Source organism: Heteronotia binoei, chromosome 20 (genome assembly GCF_032191835.1).
Source record: "Heteronotia binoei isolate CCM8104 ecotype False Entrance Well chromosome 20, APGP_CSIRO_Hbin_v1, whole genome shotgun sequence".
NCBI lineage: Eukaryota > Metazoa > Chordata > Lepidosauria > Squamata > Gekkonidae > Heteronotia > Heteronotia binoei.
Genome location: NC_083242.1, coordinates 17716394 through 17736445, shown reverse-complemented (window position 1 = coordinate 17736445; position 20052 = coordinate 17716394). Strand labels below are relative to the sequence as shown.

Genomic DNA, 20052 nt, shown 5'->3' with positions numbered 1-20052 from the left:
TTCAACCTGAGGCGACTAAAGGCACACTCCAAGACAATGAAAAAACTCATCCGAGAGCTACTGTTTGCTGATGATGCTGCACTCGTCTCCCACTCGGTATCAGCTCTGCAGCATATGACGTCCTGCTTTGCAGAGGCTGCCAAGCTATTCGGCCTAGAAGTTAGTCTGAAGAATACAGAAGTTCTCCACCAGCCTGCACCCCAGGAAGATTATCACCCTCCCTGCATCACTGTGGGTGAATCAGTTCTGAAGACAGTCCAGCAGTTCAGCTACCTGGGGTGCATCATCTCCTCAGATGCCAAGATCGACAAGGAGATTGACAACAGGCTGGCAAAGGCAAACCGTGCCTTTGGCCGACTGCACAAAAGAGCGTGGAGCAACAAGCATCTGAAAAAAGGCACAAAGATCAATGTTTACAAAGCGGTTGTGATGACAACCCTCATCTACGGCTCCGAATCGTGGGTTTTATACCGTCATCACCTGCGACTCCTTGAGCGCTTTCATCAGCGCTGCCTTCGCACCATCCTCAACATCCACTGGAGTGACTTTGTGACCAACACTGAAGTCCTCAAGCGGGCGGAGGTTACCAGCATCGAGGCACTGCTGTTGAAGACGCAGCTGCGCTGGGCAGGGCATATTTCTAGGATGGAAAACCACCGCCTTCCCAAGATTGCCCTGTATGGCGAACTCTCCACCGGCCATCGAAATAGAGAGGCACCAAAGAAGAGGTACAAGGACTCCTTGAAGAAATCCCTTATCACCTGTCACATCAACCATCACCAGTGGTCTGACCTAGCCTCAGATCGCAAAGCATGGAGGCACACCATCCACCAGGCTGTCTCTTCCTTTGAGAACGCACGCATAGCTGGTCTTGAGGACAAAAGGAGATTGAGGAAGAATCGCACTGCTACAGGACCAACCCTAAATCAGACTTTTCCCTGCAGCCGCTGTGGCCGGACCTGCCTGTCCCACATTGGTCTTGTCAGCCACCAGCGAGCCTGCAGCAAACGTGGACTATTGCACCCTTCTTAAATCTTCGTTCGCGAAGCCAAGCCGAGAGAGAGAGAGAGAGATTTATTGTCTGAAATTTGAAACTGATTGTTAGCCGCCCTGAGTCTGCTTGCGGAGAGGGCGGGGTATAAATTAAAGGTAATAAATAAATAAAACAACTCAAGTGAATATGTTGAGAACTGTCTGGAGTGGCATGGTATTATGTTAGCGCTTAGTAATGAATGTAGATGAAATGGTTCGGTAGCACTCCATGATTTTTCTCGTATTCTGCTCCTGCCCAAGTTCCTTCTGTCACAATTGTGACTGAGACAGATAGCCCTTTCCTTTAGCAGACCGCAATCAACACCTTCCCCAGCCAGCAGAAGAAAATGTTTTGCAGGGGAAAAACACAATTATGTTTAACCCTATCGAAGTATTGCTACAGTGAACAAGAAGGCTTGTGTCCTTCACTTTGGAACCAAACTTTATAACTGTACTGGCTTGCAGGCTCTGAGTATCAGGTGCCGGAAGTCACTCAAGGCAAAGTCATTTAGTCCAAGGTCAGAGGTTCTAAAGCCAGGCAAGGCAAAATCAGTGGATTGGAGTCTATTGTACACATTGCATCGATGCCTAACAGCTTCTCTTGGCTGGTTTTGTAACCCCACATCTATGCAACTACTCATCTTCATTATCAGCAAGCAGCTGGCATTGGGCCAGGAGGTGTGCACTTTGCTGTCTTGTCTGTAGCTCTATTCTCAGCCTTTGTCTGCGGTGCTTTAAAGGTGTAGGTGACACTGGTGGGCCAGAAATGGCCAATCGAGGATTACCTGCTGAATCAGGGCTGGAAGATGTTGGTGGCTCTGCACCAGCTGTTGGCTGTGAATCCTGACAAGCCTGCAGCTCATTTTCCTTCTATTCAGCTTCTGTTAGCTCAAGGTTGGCTATGTGGGGCTCCTGTTCTGTTGAGGAGTCCTCTTCTCCTAAGGAGTTCTCACAACCACTGAGCCCTGGCTGACTTATAACAATAACTATGGTAATGCTAATTTTTGGTCACATTGGAGGTTAAAAGAAGTGGGTTTGGAGGGGAGTGTTTCATGCATTTTTCATGCATTGATTCTTGCCTGCTTGCAACTGCATTAATTGCAAGCAACTGCAACTGTGGCATTGATTGTTGCCTGCTTTCCCCAATATGTATCTTGCACCATTTCTTTTATATTCTGGGGTTTCTTCGCAAGGTGATGCCAGCCATTTGGTGACCCGATAGGAATTCAGTGTGGTATCATGGACAGAATGTTGAACTGGAGATAACAGAATCTGTATCTCCACTTTAGTTTGTGACGTTCATTGTCACCTCAAGTTAGTCGGGAGAACAGGCAACGTGGTGTAGTGGTTAAGAGCCTCAGACTCTGATCTGAAGAACTGGGTTTGATTCCCCACCCCTTCACATGTAGCCAGCTGGGTGACCTTGGGCCAGTCACAGCTCTCTCTCAGAGGTCTCTCAGCCCCACCTACCTCACAAAGGTAGGGACCGTGGCTCAGTGGTAGAGCATCTGCTTAAGAAGCAGAAGGTCCCAGGTTCAATCCCTGGCATCTCCAACTAAAAAAAAAAAGGGTCCAGACGAGTAGGCATGAGAAACCTCAGCTTGAGACCCTGGAGAGCTGCTGCCAGTCTGAGTAGACAATACGGGCTTTGATGGACCAAGGGTCTGATTCAGTAGAAGGCAGCTTCATATGTTCATATGTTCAAGGGTGTCTGTTGTGGGGAAAGGAAGAGAAGGTGATTGTAAGCTGCTCCAGGACTCCTTTGGGTAGTGAAAAACTCTCCTCCTCCTTCTATTCCTGCCAAAGTTTGTCAGGGAACAAAGTTCCTTCCTGCAGCTGCTGGAATGGTCTTGGGTCAGCCATAGCTCTCACAGGAATTGTCCTTGAAAGGGAAGCTTCTGTGAGAGCTCTCTCAGCCCCACCTACCTCACAGGGTGTCTGTTGTGGGGGAGAAAGATAAAGGAGATTGTGAGCTGCTCTGAGACTCTGATTCAGAGAGAAGAGTGAGATATAAATCTATAGTCTTCTTCTGAGATTTCTGCTTCTAAGATGTGGTTGGTCACAAGGCAAGAATGCATTAACTCAGCCGCTTTCTGACTTATCATTCTCAAATGCTTGAGCCAACCCTGGGGTCAGGTAATGGGTGGTGTGAAAGACTCTGCCTCAGACCCTGCAGAGTGCTGCCTGTCAGACTTGACAGGCTGATGCTCTGATGTGGTATAAGGCAACCTCATATGCAATCCCTGGCAGTTCTTTCATATTCTGAAATTCTTCCCCTCCCCCTTCCCCGATGACAAGTGCAATTTGGAGAGTGCATAAAAATGTGGCATGTAAGAACACCGACAGTCTTGACGACTGATTCTGCTTGTTTTTTTATTGTGTTTTTATTTAGCTAGGGTTTTTTTTTTAAAGCTCTTTTTTCAAGGAAGTGGAAAATTGGATTTGCCAGGCTAGCTTTCAGACTTTTACAAGTTACAGTTGTACAAAGCCTTAATAGTTGAATAGGGGTTGGGGGGAGGGGGAAGTGGGCAGTAATGAGGGTTTTCTGTCTGTACTTTCAGTCCAAAGCAGATTTAGGCATCATTTACATTTAGGTACCATAAAAACAGATTAAGGTAGAGCAATGGGAGTGGGGGAATAGAAGATCCAGCCATTGGAACATCTGAACTGGGTTTTTCTTTTCTGTTTTCAAAACCTTCATTTTATTATTGCATGGGTTTGGGGTTTTTTACGACCACATTCTGTTTCATGCCTTGCTTCCGGATGCTCAGAGCAGCACCTAGTCTTCCATTTTTATCCTCAAAAGTACCCTATAAGCAGCGTTATTAGTTAGCCATGGACAGTGTACAATGCCATGCTTTCTGCACTGCATCATTTATGGATGGAGACGGCAACATCCAGCCACCACAAAACGAGCAACAGGACTGGCTACTTCTATCTTAATAAGAAAAAGAATGCTGGTCCACCCCACCCCCAGCATTTCTTAAACAGGTATTTGCTTCCTGTAACAAACTTGCATTAGAACACATTTTTGGCCTTTGCATTTAATCGTAATATGCTTCCAAACCTCATCAGTGTTTCACTCCATGTTTTGGATTTCTGAATTTCCTGTTCTTGGCTCCAAACCATCAGTTAACAATTCTCTGTTGGTTTGGGAGGGTTTTTTCCCCACTTTATTTGTTTGTTTTTCATTTCCACTTTTTGTACAGCACTCTGCACCTGTGCATGTTGCTACACCTTCACTCATTTGCATCTCCCCCCCACACACACACACACTGGCTGATTTCGCACTGACCTTTTACTGGCGCGACCACCCTCCTCACGCCGGCGGATCTGCAGGGATTTCGCACCAGAAGCGCCGGCGCAGCCAAAAGAGCCGGCAACTTCCGTCGCGAAACCAGCTCAAACGGAAACCGCCAAGAAGCAGGAAAACATTTGAGCGGGTTTCGCGACGGAAGTAGCCGGCTCTTTTGGCTGCGCCGGCGCTTCTGGTGCGAAATCCCTGCAGATCTGCCGGCGTGAGGAGGGTGGTCGCGCCAGTAAAAGGTCAGTGCGAAAACGCCCACTGTGTTACCGATGTGTGCATGAGCACTGATAAAACATGACCAAAAAAGCAAAGGGAGGATATACAGCTCAATGGTTACTGGCTTTGTATGCTGGAGGTTCCATGTTTAGTCCTCAAAATCTCTAGTTACAGTAGAGTTCTCATTCCCCAAGGCAGAGACAGGCAATCCCCCACTTTGGGCAGCTTCTGCGCCCCCCCCCCCGCCAGCCAGCTGGCCAATGGGGAAACCCCCACCCTCCATCACATGACATCACATGGAAGTGACATAGGGTTGCCAAGTAAAAAACTCTTTGGTGCCATAGAGTTTTTACCTGATTGCTAGAGCATGACATGTGCAATGTGCCTGGCGCAATAATGTCACTTCTGGGTGATGTCTTCATGCCAGGCATGTCACGGTGCACCAGACCTCTTCAGGATGGGGCTTCCCCTCCAGCCCATTATGGGATGGCAGGTTGTAGGCCCCGAAATGGGGGGAACCCCTGCCGCCAGCAGGAACTTGGGAATCCTAACGTGACTTCATCATGTCCAGGATGTTGCACATCAGTGCTTTGGCTTTTAGCAAAACTATGGTTTGAGGGTAATTTTACCATAGAATTTTGTCTTCAAACCAGAGCACTGCCAAGCAACATTGCTAAATGGGGGTGGAGGCCTATTCCGTTCCCAGAAGGCTCCCTCCCACCCTCCTGCCAGCTAGGGTTGCCAAGTCCAATTCAAGAAATATCTGGGGACTTTGGGGGTGGAGCCAGGAGACTTTGGGGGTGGGGCCAGGAGATATTAGGGGTGGAGCCAAGATCAAGGCTGTGACTCCAAAGGGAGTTCTGGCCATCACATTTAAAGGGACGGCGCACCTTTTCAATGCCTTCCTTCCATAGGAAATAGTGAAGGATAGGGGCACCTTCTTTTGGGGCTCATAGAATTGGATGCCCTGATCCAATCTTTTTGAAACTTGGGGGGTATTTTGGGGAGAGGCACTAGATGCTATACTGAAAATTTGGTGCCTCTACCCCAAAAAACAGCCCCCCCAGAACCCCAGATACCCATGGATCAATTCTCCATGATTTTCTATGGGAATAAATCTCCATAGGGAATAATAGAGTTCCCAGCAGACATTTCCCTCCCCTCCCCCCGCTTTCTGACAACCCTGAAGCAGGGGGAGGGTCTCCAGACCTGGGGATCCCCTGCCCCCACCTGGGGATTGGCAACCCTACTGCCAGCACGTCCTTGTGACATGGCAACCCTAAGGTAGAAAATGTTGGAAAAGATCTTGTGCAGAGCCATGAGCAGCAAAGACAGACAGTCAGGGCTTTTTTTGAGCAGGAACGCAGTTCCGGCTGGCTTGGCATCAGGGGGTGTGGCCTAATATGCAAACGAGTTCCTGCTGGGCTTTTTCTACAAAAAATCCCTGTGTAAAAGAGTAGTGACATCAGGGGTGTGGCCTAATGGGCTATTTCTACAAAAAAAGCCTTATGGGAAACAATGGTGATGTCTGGGTGTGTGGCCTAATATGCGAATGAGTCCCTGCTGGACTTTTTCTTCAAAAAAGCCCTGTGAGAAACAATGATGTCAGGGGGTGTGGCCTAATACGCAAATGAGTTCTTGCTGGGCTATTTCTACAAAAAGCCCTATGAAAAACAATGATGTCAGGGGGTGTGGCCTAATCTGCAAATGAGTTCCTGCTGTGCTATTTCTACAAAAAAGCCCTCCAGATACTACTCAGCTAACAATGATGATGTCAGGGGGTGTGGGAGAAACAATGATGATGTCAGGGTGTGTGGCCCAATATTCAAATGAGTTCCTGCTGGGCTATTTCTATTAAAAAGCCCTGTGTGAAACAATGGTGATGTCAGGGGGTGTGGCTTAATCTGCAAATGAGTTCCTGCTGTGCTATTTCTACCAAAAAAGCCCTCCAGATAGTACTCAGCTAACAATGATGATGTCAGGGGGTGTGGGAGAAACAGTGATGATGTCAGGGGATGTGGCCTAATATGCAAATGATTTATTGCTGGGCTATTTCTACAAAAATCCCCACGTGAAACAATGATGATGTCAGGGGGTGTGGCCTAATATGCAAATGAGTTCCTGCTGGGCTATTTCTACAAAAACCCGTGTGAAACAATGGTGATGTCAGGGGATGTGGTTTAATCTGCAAAAAAGCCCTCCAGATAGTACTCAGCTAGACAGACCAATGAGCTAAGTTGATGGAAGGCAACTTCATATCTTCAGTTGATATGCTTGCAACTATGATAGTACTATGATTTTTGTTTGTGTAAAACTCTGCCAAAAAAAAAGAGAGAGAGAAGAGAATCTATTTATAAAGTTCAGGATGTGTATACAGAACAGATCCTTATCTAAGTACAGCTTGAATAGGGAGCCAGGAGTTCCTTCAAGTCAACTCTGTAGCAAACTAGCTGTAAATGAAAGCAGCCTGTTTCGGCTGGCTTCTGGTGTTGAAAATTGCTTTAAACATGCCATAAAGCAACTTGCTAGAAGCAAGACACAAAACACTGAAAACATGCAGGAGGGGAAAACAATGCAAACTAAAGCCAAAACATTACTATCATCACTGGGAGAATGATACAAAACCAAGTTCCATCACACTTCGAGGTTAAGAGCCTTCTTAAAAACTAAATGGCAGAGTATAAAGCATAGTTATGCCACAAAATATATCACTCATGATTGTTGGCAGGGCTTTTTTTGCAGCAGGAACTTCTTTGCATATTAGGTCACACCCCCTTGATTTAGCCAATCCTTCAAGAGCTTACAGGGCTCTTCATACAGGGCCTACTATAAACTCCAGGAAGATTGGCTACATCAGGGGTGTGGGGGCTGATATGCAAAGGAGTTCCTGCTACAAAAAAAGCCCTGATAGCTGGGCGAGGGCCTAAAATTCCATAGGCCTGCTGGCATAATAGCCTAGGTAAACGGAGTAATTATTTACCAAGTAGTGGTGTTTGCTTTAATAAGCAGCTAAAATCAATTTTAGTTAATTGGTTTTACTGGTTTTTATATGTCTGTATTTATTGTTCAATGCTGTAAATCGCCCAAGGCTAGCTGGGATGGGGTGATTCGTTAAATCAAATGAATAATTATTAAATACTGGGTTCGATGCATGAGGAGGCTCTTTCGTAGTGATTAGAGCTCTTTATTAATGATTCAGCATCTCTACTAAGTGACTACCAGGGTCTTGAATTCAGCAGGAGCTCACAAGAGCACAGGCCCTGAACCTCCAGCCAGGGTCTGCATGCAGTAGGGCAGGGGTGGCCAATGATAGCTTTCCAGATATTTTTTTTTGCCTACAACTCCCATCAGCCCCAGTCATTGGCCATGCTGGCTGGGGTTGATGGGAGTTGTAGGCAAAAAACATCTGGAGAGCTACCATTGGCCCACCCCTGCAGTAGGGAGTTCTCTCTCTGCTGCACATAGATCCTGGGGCATATGCAAATGAAATCTGCTACTGAGCTCCTGCAGCTTCTTTTCCCTACAAAATGACCCCTGGTGACTACAAACTACTGCCAAGCATCAGAATTGGTAACAATATGTACATTTGGGGCAGGAAAAACCCAGCGCTGAAGAAGCAGAAACTCAACTGTGATTGTGCCCTTTTTGAATCCTTCATTAGAATATGCATCCTCATTGGCAGAGTCTATAGGGCTACCAAGTTCTCCTGCCCTGGAGGTTCCCAACACGCCGGCCCACATTGGGCTGGCGGGAGGATCCTCCCCTTATGGCGCCAGCATGATGATGTCACTCGGAAGTGATGTCATCATGCCAGTGATGGTGTGTGCCAAGCGCTCTATGAGTGTTGGGGAAAACTCTATGGTTTTCCCAGACGCTCTAGCAATTTGGGGTGAAAACTCTATGGTGCCATATGAAAACCATATGGCACCATGGAGTTTTCCCTCCTAAATTGCTAGAGCGTCCAGGAAAACCATAGCGTTTTCCCCAATGCTCATAGAGCAGCTGGCACACAATGTCACTGGCACGATGACATCACTTTGCGCGTGCGAAAACAGTCCCCCGCCGGAGGCCATGAGGGACTTGGCAAACTTAAGAGCCTAGGATCCTCTCAAGCTTAAGAGCCTAGGATCCTCTCAAGCTGTCAAGCATGCGGGTTCAATGACGAGTCAAAGTTGATACAAAGACTACGTTTATTGATAGACCGATACTTCGGCTCAAGCCGTTGCTTGAGAAGAATGAAACCAATACATTGATGCACAACTTTTAAGATACACTTCAAAGGGATTCCTACGGGGAGGGGAAGCAGGGGAGCGTTCACACATAGAATATCAAAACTACATACATTCTCTTGGAATGGGTCTTCGTACTGGGCCATCAAAGCCTGGAGGAACGTAGCGACATAGTCCAGTTCCGGGCTCATGGCTTCATACAGGCTCACGTACCACCTTTTGGCGGCCCCCTTCAGTTTCAATCCCGGGTAGTCCACTCGACTGAATTTATCGGGGAACGTGTTTCCCCAGTAGTGCATGTAGCTGTTGGCCTGGATCATGAAGTATTCCACCTCCTCTGGGTCCCCATCGAATGTGGCCTCCAACTCCCGCCCACGGCTCCCTTCTCTGGGCGCCGGAGGTGCCGCCAGTCTAGGTGCCAGCCCCACAGGTGGTGGAGCGACCGGTGCCACCAGGGCTGCCAGCGGCCTGCCCGGAGGGGGTGGGTGAACCCTCCGGGGCCCGGGCAGTCCCACGGCTCGGTTGATTTGCTTGGTGATGTCCCCCGCCATCGAAGTGGTCATCGCCTGCATCTCGTCCCTCAGTCCCTTGGCCACGTCCTCCACCTCCTTGCACATCATCACATGGAACATGTGGGCCACCTCATCTTCCTCCTCCGGGGCCAGGGCCTCCGGATCCCTCTCCCCTGGATCGGGATCGCCGTCTGGCAGGGGAACGACCATGATGGTATTGATCTCCTCCAGCTCCACCAGTCCCGGATTATCACCCCCTTCATTGGCCATCTTCACCCGTCTCATGTGTCTAGTTAGGATGGCCTCTCTCCGTACCGGGGCCTCGTCCATCATGGTGGTGGAGGTCCACGATTGCCACTGCCGAGGTGTGACCAGGAGCTGTTGGATCTGGAGAGGCGAGCCTGGTCCTCTCCGGGCATCCAGCACATGCCATGGTATGGGCATCCCATCTTCAGGTTCGTGAAACTCACCGCCTCCTGGAATCTTTTCAGCCATTCGGTTATAAAGTGGCCAGGGTAGTTAAACTTCAAAAAGGATTCTTCTCAAAATGTCAAGCATGCGGGTTCAATGACGAGTTGAAGTTGATACAAAGACTACGTTTATTGATAGACTGATACTTTGGCTCAAGCCGTTGCTTGAGAAGAATGAAACCAATACATTGATACACAACTTTTAAGATACACTTCAAAGGGATTCCTACAGGAAGGGGAAGCAGGGGAACGTTCACACATAGAATATCAAAACTACATACATTCCCAGGGCGTTATCAGGCATTCAGTCTTGCAATGCCCAGATGGCTCATCCTCCTGGAGGAGAATTGATGGGAAGGTGCTGATTGCTTTGTTCCCTCTAATTAACAGTCATAAAGCAAGAGAGGACCGAGGAAAGAATAATAAACTAACAACATTTAGTTCCCTGGGATCTTACCCAGGTCTGCTTTTAATCAGGCCCTAAAACCATCAGTTATTGATCAGAATTAGCCATGCTTGACACAAGCTCAGTCCTATAGCTCCAATGAGCCAGGCAAGAGCTTCCACCCAACACGTCTTGGCAGGCCTTCACATACACAACAATAATAAAGTCAAGTTTGTAAAAATCACAGCAATAAAATGGCAGTGGTATCAATTGCCATTGCATCCCATGGTCTCAGAGCATGGCTGAAAAGCAGAAATGGCAGCTCAGCGGATTTGGGTTGTTAGTATCCAGGTAGGAACCCACCCAAATGTGGTGTATTTATTGTCTACATCAGGGGGGTAGTCAAACTTGTTTAACGTGAGAGCCACATAGAATAAAATCAGATGTTTGAGAGCTGCAAGACATGAATGCGAGGGAAAGGAATGAAGGAAATAGATTGGGGGGAGGGAGAGATGGAAAGAAAGAAACTTTCAATGCGTGCTCCAAGACCCCCCCCCCCCATCAGCTCGCTTGACATGGAGAAGGGGTCAAAAGAGAGAAATCCCTTTGAGATTTGAGAGCTTTGAGAGCCCCACAACCAGTGTTCCCTGTAAGCTGAGTTAGTGTGAGCTAGCTCCCAGATTTTTAGCCTCCAGCTCACACATTTTTGTCTTAGGAAAAATGACCCTAAAACACAATAATTTATGCAGCAGCGCACAACTTTAATGCCAGTAGCTCACAACAACCTTAGTGCCAGTAGCTCACAAAGTAGAATTTTTGCTCACAAGACTCTGCAGCTTAGAGGGAAGATTGCCCACAATATATGTGAAAGAGTCACATGTGGCTCCCGAGCCACAGTTTGACCACCCCTGGTATACATTATAATGGGAGAGTGTGTCCCCCCTCCCCCATTTGGTGTAGTGGTTAAGTGTGCAGACTCTTATCTGGAAGAACCGGGTTTGATTCCCTACTCCTCCACTTGCAGCTGCTGGGATGGCCTTGGGTCAGCCATAGCTCTTGCAGAGTTGTCCTTGAAAGGGCAGCTTCTGTCAGAACTCTCTCAGCCCCACCCAGTTTGGTGTAGTAGTTAAGTGTGTGGACTCTTATCTGGAAGAACCGGGTTTGATTCCCCACTCCTCCACTTGCAGCTGCTGGGATGGCCTTGGGTCAGCCATAGCTCTGGCAGAGGTGGTCCTTGAAAGCGCAGCTGCTGTGAGAGCCCTCTCCAGCCCCACCCACCTCACAGGGTGTCTGTTGTGGGGGGAGAAGATATGGGAGATTGTGAGCTGCTCTGAGTCTCTGATTCAGAGAGAAGGGCTGGGTATAAATCTGCAGTCTTTTTCTTCTTCTATTTGTGTGTGTTGATTTAATCTTATACGGAGAAGTCCCCATTCAGTTAACTTTGTTTCTTAGTTAGAATTGTACACTGTGTGAGTTCGCTTGTCCTGAATCCTGCTGCTCCCACTCCTATGTCTCCTGGCTAATCAACGGAAGTTGTTTCGAACACACCTGTCTCTGCTGTGTGAACTTAAGAGCAGGAACTTGAGAGACTACCCTGTTCTTGAGTTGCAAGCAAAAGGGAACATCACACCAGGAACCCTATCAACGTTGAATTTCTTCCACAATGGGAAGAAAGAGTCACTTTTTTATTTATATCCTCCTCTCTGGCTTTCAGCCTTCTCCTGCAGCCTTTTGCTAACACAAATGGAAGAGACACTTTTAGAAACTGAGAAATGAAAAAGGGAGATCATGGAATGCTCCAACCCCCTTCCTGAGACAGAACCCTCCAAATGCCTCCTTGTATTGTGAATACTTTTCGGTTGTCTTACCTTTGCCTAAAACCTATTTGCATGTGTAGCAGGAAAATAACGAAGCCCCACACATTGCTTGGTTTGAAACAAGGTATTTTACTTTGACATCAAAGTGAACTTGACGGCATAAGCCCAAAAATGATTAAGTTAAAATCATCAGCCTTCTGACCATTTTTATTCATCCCCAAAACAAGCAGACTAGCCCCCTCTTATCTAATTCAAATGCTCCACCTCCTGCTTTCCTTCCACTAATTTCTTGTAGTTTTCCACTGCTCTGTCCCTCTGTTATCAGCAAGAAGCTCCTTCTCTGCGGGGCACCTGTTATCTTGGATTCACACCCTCAGCCTGTCTGGTTTTAACACTTTAGCAGAAGCTCCTCTGAGGGGCCTCTTAACAGTCACTCTAAATGTTGCATCAGACATTCTCTTTTGAAGGCACAACCATATTTCCCATTATTATTATTATTGAGGTATTCATTAATTATTCAGGGGTCCCTCTTCACATGCCTAGCAATCTTCACACTTTAGATTAAGGAAAGGCAGGCCTCAGCTCCTGAACCTTTCTGGAGGTTCCCCCTCTTCTTCCCCACCTACCTACCTTGTCCATTGAATAGTAGGTGCAGCTGCATAACAACCCCTGGATTAGGAGAGCGGGCAGCCAGCCAGCCACCAGGGGCTTCGCCAGGGTCCCAGCAGCCCTCATTAACCCCTGGAGACGCCCCACCCTTTCTCCACTTCTGATGTGATTTCGGGTGGTGGATGGCTTGCTGGTCTTTTGACTGGGAGGGGCAGGAGAACTCCAGAAAAGTGAGGCCTTCTTGGGCTGGCTGCATCTCTAGCCAGCTCAAGCAGACCTCGCTCGCCCAGAGCTCTTTTCTTGCTTCTGGCTGGTGTGGGTGGGGAGAGGCATACGCTAATGCTAATGAGCTCCACCACCTATTTTTCTACAAACCAACCCCTGAGGAAAGGGGTGACAGTTGCTAGGCAAAGGACTGAGCAAGGCTGCAGGTACACAGACAGGGAAAACAAATGCTGCCTAGTGATGTAAGTAAGGGCAGAATTCGGGAAGCAGAGGCAAAGGGGAGGGGCCCAAAGCATAGAAGCAAGGGAAGAGAGTAGAATCTAAGGAAACTGGGACAGGGCAAAGTTGGCCAGGCTTAACAGTTTACATCTTCAAGTCAACGTACAAATCCTCACGATCTGATTGAACATCCTGCTGTATCTAAGGCCTGTGTTGCCACGGTATCGAGATGAGGGAAGGCTCCTGATTTTGCTTTTGTTTTTTATATCCACATTTCCTTTTGTTGCCTATTTCATTTTCATTGGCTTTTTACCTTTGCTGGTGCTGTGGATGCCTGATGGAACATTTTTTATTAATGTATGATTTATATGTTTCAGAGGGAAACTGGTGGCTTACAGTAGGGTTGCCAGGTCTGCGTTGGAAAATACCTGGAGACTTTGGGGGTGGATCTGGGAGAGGGTGGGGTTTAGGGAGGGGCCTTAGCAGGGTACAATGCCTCAGAGTCCATCCTTCAAAGCAGCCATTTTCACCAGGGGACGATGTATAACAACAGGTTTTGGTGTACTTAATGGAAAAACCAAACACTTCATCAGAATAAAGCTTCATGTTGACACTTTTTCCTTTAAATTAGGGCTGCCAATCCCCCAGTCTGGGCAGGGGTTTCCCCATCCAGGAGGTTCCCAACCTGGTGGCCCTCATTGGGCCGGCAGGGGAAACCTCTCCCTGTGTCGCCCGCACGATGACGTCACCCAGAAGTGATGTCATAAAATGGCAGCGCACATGCAGGGCCGCTCTAGGCATTTCTGGGCAAACTTTATGGTTTTCCCAGATGCTCTGGCTATTTGGGAGGTAGAACTATATGGTACAATAGGCACCATAGAGTTTTAACCTCCCAAATGTCTAGAGCATCCAGGGAAACCATAGAGTTTTGCCAGAAATGCCTAGAGCGGTCCATGTGTGCGCCGCCATTTTGATGACATCACTTCCTGGTGACATCATTTTGTTGCGCACATGCATTGCACGCACACAAATGTCCCCCCCCCCCCCCAGGACTTTAAGAGGACTTGGCAACCCTATATTAGCCACAGCTAATGTCTGTCTGGGGCAAAGATGCTCTGTATTCTTGGTGCTTGGGGGGGCACAGTGGGAGGGCTTCTAGTGTCCTGACCCCACTGGTGGACCTCCTGATGGCACCCCACACTGATAACATCATCAAGTCACATGGGGGTCACCCAATTCGGCGCACCCAGAAGGCTGGCACCCTAGGCAATTACCTAGTTAGGGCCAGCCTGGCTGTTAGGGTTGTATGGGGAAGGGGCTATTTTCCCCATGTACCTATGAACTGCTTATGTGAGGTTGTACAAAGTAAGGATTGATGCCTAACTCAAACCTACCACCCACGACTGGTAAGTGCAGTAGATGTGGAAATAGAACCATGTACGGAGGCAGGGCAAGTTTAAATTCATAATAATATAGAATTATTATAATCAGCAACTTAGCAAAAGGGGAACGCGACTGGTTATGAGCCCTGCGATCAGTGAAGAAACAGGAGGATGCATCCCTGTTACTGATAACAGCCCTATACGATGCAATTTCAAATCCTGTTTTGGAAATTGTAACAGGCCATTATCTCCTTTCCATGCTTTAATTAAAAAGGGAAGGCAAGCCTTTAACTGCACCTGTATGTTATATAAAGCACTCAGACGCCAATTACGCAGGAGACAGATGGAGACAGGTAAAGTGTGCCGAGCCAAATTTGACAACATGGGCTCTTTCAAAAGCAATTTAAATTCACCTGCAGGAGGAGAAGCGTCTCTTTAAGACAGGGAACGGATCTGCCACACTGAAAAGAATCCTCCCCATACAAAGCTATTAAACAACTGATGTCCTGATAGGACGAGATTGGCAGGGGTTGAATTCTCGCAGGAGCTCCTTTGCATATTAGGCCACACCCCCATAGCCAATCCTCCTGGAGCTTACAAAAAAGAGCCTTGTAAGTTCTTGGAGGATTGGCTCCCGACGCCGGCAGTGCAATGATGTCACCCACGATGATGTCATCACGCCGGAGACATCACACACCTTCCACTCTAGGAGTTTCCAGGAAAACTCTATGGTTTTCCTAGACGCTCTAGCATTTGGGGAGGGAAAACTCCATGGTACAAACAAAACAGCCCCCCGCTGGAGGCTGTGGGGGACTTGGCAACCCTAACAGGAAGGGGATTCTCCGAGCTCGTTGCCTTTCCCTCTGTACAGAGTTCTACTCGTTCACATCACGGTCTCACTGACTTTCTGTAACGCGCTGTTTGCTGCAATGTTTGTTTCCTTCTGTTGGGTGATTATTTTACCCTCCCGCTATCTCATTCCCCCCCCCCCCCATCTGCCTTCGAGGCCTGTTCTCAGGCGGAATGGCAGCATACAAATACATCAAATATATGAATAGAATACCATAAATATTTAATCTAAAAGCTATTCACCATGCATATTCAATTCAGATGAATCATTATGTAACAGAACTGCAGAAAGTATATAAATATGATAAACAGTCAATGACTAATCTTTTTTTAAAAAAGAAATTAACGGCTAGTCTTTTCAGAGGTTACCAGCCCAACCACATGCCCTAATTCCGATGGGGTTTACTCCCAAAGTAAACGTGCACAGGATAGTACTATCCAGAGGTGTCAAACTTGGGACGGATCAGACATAAAAGTGACTGTCGGCCCGGGCCACGTGTGTCATAAAATGTACTGCCAGGTGCTGGAGATACAAACTTTACAAACAGCACAAGCAAAACCAGTTAATATTATTTTTATTCAAAATACAAACAAAAGCAATTGACTCCTAGGAATGAAAGCAGTTGATTTACTGGGAAATCCATAAAAGCCCCATTAAATGTATTTAATCTTATGCAAGACGAGTGTCAGGCTTCCCCCCTGAGTACTCAATAAACAGTCCGTTCTATTTCAAATGGTTCCATTTATTAAGAGTTTCAGGTAAGATGTGCCTCAGATCAGGCTCTCAGTCTGAACTGGATACATTCAACAGGTCCGGCAATATTATAGGTTCAATGCATGGCATAGCAAACTGAGATACAACCCCCGCCCCCCCCCCCCCCCTTTTACTCTACCTCGTAGCATTTCTTTGAGAACTCTGGTTTCCATTCCCACTGTCCCCAAGGTTGCGTCTTTGATACAATGTGTTACCAAGCGTTGGCCTGGACATAACATCCTGAGCCACTAGCTACTCTTAGCCTTAAGCAGGTGTGCGAGAGCCTGAGAAAATAGCAGCAGATAACATTCATAGAGCTCAACGTAGAGCAAAGGCAAGTATAGTAAGACAATAACCCTTTCATGAGAGCCCTGTGGTGCAGAGTGGTAAAGCTGCAGTACTGCAGTCTGAACTCTCTGCTCACAACCTGAGTTCGATCCCGGCAGAAACTGGTTTCAGGTAGATGGCTCAGGTTGACTCAGCCTTCCATCCTTCCGAGGTCAGAAAAATGAGTCCCCAGCTTGACGGGGGGAAAGTGTAGATGGCTGGGGAAGTCAGTGGCAAACCACCCCATAAAAAGTCTGCCGTGAAAACGTTGTGAAAGCAACATCACCCCAAAGTCAGAAACGACTGGTGCTTGCACAAGGAACTACCTTGACCTTAACCCTTTCGTGGCAGGGTCCTTGACAACTAGGCTTTCCAAGGGAAACCATATCCACCCCCTAGTGGGGTTGCCAATCCCCAGTTAGGGGGAGGGGGTCCCCTGCTTTGGAGGCCTTCCCCCCACTGCAGGGTTAGCAGAAAGTGGGGGGGGGAGGTAAATGTCTGCTGGGCATGCCATTATACCTTGCAGAGACTGATTCCCATAGGGTATGATGGTGAATTGATTTGTGAGTATTTGGGGCTCTAGGGAGGGTTGTTCTTTGAGGTAGAGGCACCAAATTTTCAGCATAACATCTGGTAGCTTTCCTCAACCCACCCCCCAAGTTTCAAAATGATTGGACCAGGGGGTCCCGTTCTATGAGCCTCCAAAGAAGGTGCCTCATCCTTCATTATTTCCAAATGGAGGGAACACATTTAAAGGGCATGCAGTCCCTTTACCTATTGTGGCCAGAACTCCCTTTGGAGTTCAGTTGTGCTTGTCACAACCTTACCCCTGGCTCAACCTTCAGAGTCCCCAGATATTTCTTGAGTCGGACCTGGCAACCCTACCCCCTAGCTGTTTCCTTTCATTTCTTGCTAACTTTGACCACACACACCTCACCATGAGCATCTGTGCACCCACTTCTCCCCTCAAGCAGTCTCCTGTCCTCCTTCTTTCACACCAGTTGTTCATGGGCTGAATAAGAACTCTAGACAGACCAGTTCCACCCCTGGGCCACATGGTTGATACCCCCATCCAGTACTTTCTTAATCTTTCTTTTTCCTGCAAGGAGCTCAGAGTGGCAATCATATTTTCCCTTTCCCCTCTTGTCCTCACAACTAGGTGAGGCTGAGTGTGAGTGGGTGGCCTAAGGCAGTGTGGAGATTTGAACTCAGCTCATCCATATCCTGGACTGAGGCTCTAACTGCTGAATCTCACAGACTTTCTAACCCAAAGGAATTGTGCTGAGCTTAAGGCCATTTTTGATTGATTAAAATATTTTTAACCTGTTGTTCTAACCCAGGGGTGTCGAACTCGTTTGTTTCAAGGGCCAGATCTGGCATAAATGAGACCTTGAGGAGCCGGGCCATGTTGGGCTGGGCCAAAACATATTGGGCCCAGCCATGTGTGTACCAGCTTGGTGTAGTGGTTAAGTGTGTGGACCCTTATCTGAGAGAACCGGGTTTGATTCCCCACTCCTCCACTTACACCTACTGGAATGGCCTTGGGTAAGCAATAGCTCTGGCAGAGGTTGTCCTTGAAAGGGCAGCTGCTGTGAGAGCCCTCTCCAGCCCCACCCACCTCACAGGGTGTCTGGTGTGGGGGAGGAAGGTAAAGGAGAATGTGAGCCGCTCTGAGTCTCTTCAGAATGGAGGGCGGGATATAAATCCAATATCTTCTTCTTCTACTACTTGTTTAAGATTAAATAGCAGAAATATAAATTTTATAAAGAACACAAACACAAATATATATAATACATATATATAAACACAAATATATAATATATATAAACACAAATATAAATACAAAGAAAGCACCTTTAAGACCAATGAGTGCTAACGTTTTAAGCATGTTTTAAGTTATATATATATATATATATAACTTAAAACATGCTTAAAAAGTTAGCACTCATTGGTCTTGAAGGTGCTTTCTTTGTATTTCTCGCATGGAATCCAGGGAACTGGCCAAAGAAAGCTCTGGTTCTTTCCTTCCTTCCCCAGGGACTGGGCGGAGGGGAGCCTCAGTCAATAGAAGGAAGAGAGGTTTGGCTCAGTAGCTCTGCTGTGCGATTGACAGAGCCTGTCAAAGCAAGCTATTCCTCCCCCCTTCCTCCCCAAAGGAGGAGCCTCAGCCAATGGAGAAAATAGAGGTTTTGCTTTGTAGCTCCTGTGCAATTGAGCAAGTCTGGCAAAGCAAGGTGTGGTGCAGAAGGAAGCAAGGGAGAGGGAGAAGAAAGCAGATGACAGTCAGTTGCTTGGGGGCCTGATAGGAGCCCTCTAGGGGCCTGATTCAGCCCCCGAACTGCATGTTTGACACCTCTGTTCTAACCGATTAGATTTCTGAGATACGGCTTTTGGCTACCAGAAGTGAGCATAGTCTGACGGGAATGTTGTTCCCATCTGGAAGGATGTCTTTTTTTAGTCAACGTGGCTGTCTATTTATACATTCTTGTCTGTCAATTGTATGCTTTATTTTAAACGCTTGTCACTGATGCTGTTTTTTTTTTTTTAATCTCCCTCCCTCCCCCCCCCCCCCCAGCTGACAAGGTCAACGATGATTTCTACTCGAAACGGAGACATCTCGCCGAGCTGGCAGCGAAAGGGAGCCTGCCTCTCCATCCGGTTCGCCCTGAGGAGGATCGGCCGTATGTCCTTGAGGGGGGCACGATGAAGCAAAATGGGCAGAAGTCCAAAGCCTCGAAGCCACACATGCACCCCTTAGCGTACAAAACCTGGGACCCTAGCGACCAGTCCCTCCGTCGGCAGGCTTATGCCACCAAAGGGAGAAACCTCGGAGGAGACCCGGCCGTGAGTGACCCGCTGACCACACGGAGTCAGCATTACCTACCCACACAGCCATACTTCATCACTAACAGTAAAACAGAGGTGACTGTTTGAGATCACTGTCCTTTTTCTTTTTTTAAACAAAGATTTGTTTGAAAAACAAAACCCAAGTGGCAAAAAAAAAATATTAAAAAATGAGAAGCAAGAAGTGGAGTTGAATATCCCTGGTGAAGACAGCCAGCTCGGACCGAAGACTGGGCCAGCACTTATCCAGCAATACACAGAAGTTTGTTTGAACTCATTTATATTTTACACTGGAAATCTACCCCTTGGGACGAACCTCTCTCTATCTATCTATCTATCTATCTATCTATCTATCTATCTATCTATCTATCTATCTATCTATCTATCTATCTATCTATCTATCTATCTATCTATCTTTTTTGTTCATTTTTACTCCAAAATTCAAATCCATGATGAGAAGTAGCACAAAGAGACACCCTACGTCAGCTTAAGAAGACAAATTCTTACTGGGGTGCAGCTGCTTTCAGGCAGCTGGACAAAGAGATGGAAAAAATATACTGAAATACATTGTTGGGATCAGGAATCGTTTTTTGTACAAATCTTAAGATCAGTCGTATTAACTAAACCTGTGATTTAAAAAAAAAGAAAAAAAAACGAATCAAAAGAGCAAAACCACCTTGGTAAAATCCTAATGTTGAGTGTTATGTTTTCGTATCATCAGTACAAAAGCAAGCAAAGCAAAAAAATATACATACTTAACAAACGAGGAAGGGGGGGGGGAGACTTTCAGATGGAACCTACAAAGACTGTTATAATGAAAAGCAGATGGAGGCATTCTCCTTTATGGAAAGCGACGAAGAGTTTATTTTGTATCA

General features: G+C 47.1%; 1 protein-coding gene and 1 non-coding gene across 2 annotated transcripts in view; both read left to right on the top strand.

The window, feature by feature from the left end:
* SHISA9 (shisa family member 9) overlaps nt 1–19292 on the top strand; it is a 459802-nt gene extending 440510 nt beyond the window's left edge. Inside the window, 1 exon segment of the mRNA XM_060260483.1 lies at nt 18909–19292. Within this exon segment, the coding sequence (XP_060116466.1) occupies nt 18909–19267 (359 nt within the window). The 3' untranslated portion in view covers nt 19268–19292.
* TRNAL-AAG (transfer RNA leucine (anticodon AAG)) lies at nt 2516–2586 on the top strand. Its single transcript has one exon. It is a non-coding gene; the product is annotated as a tRNA-Leu (tRNA).
* Nucleotides 19293–20052: the final 760 nt, after the last annotated feature.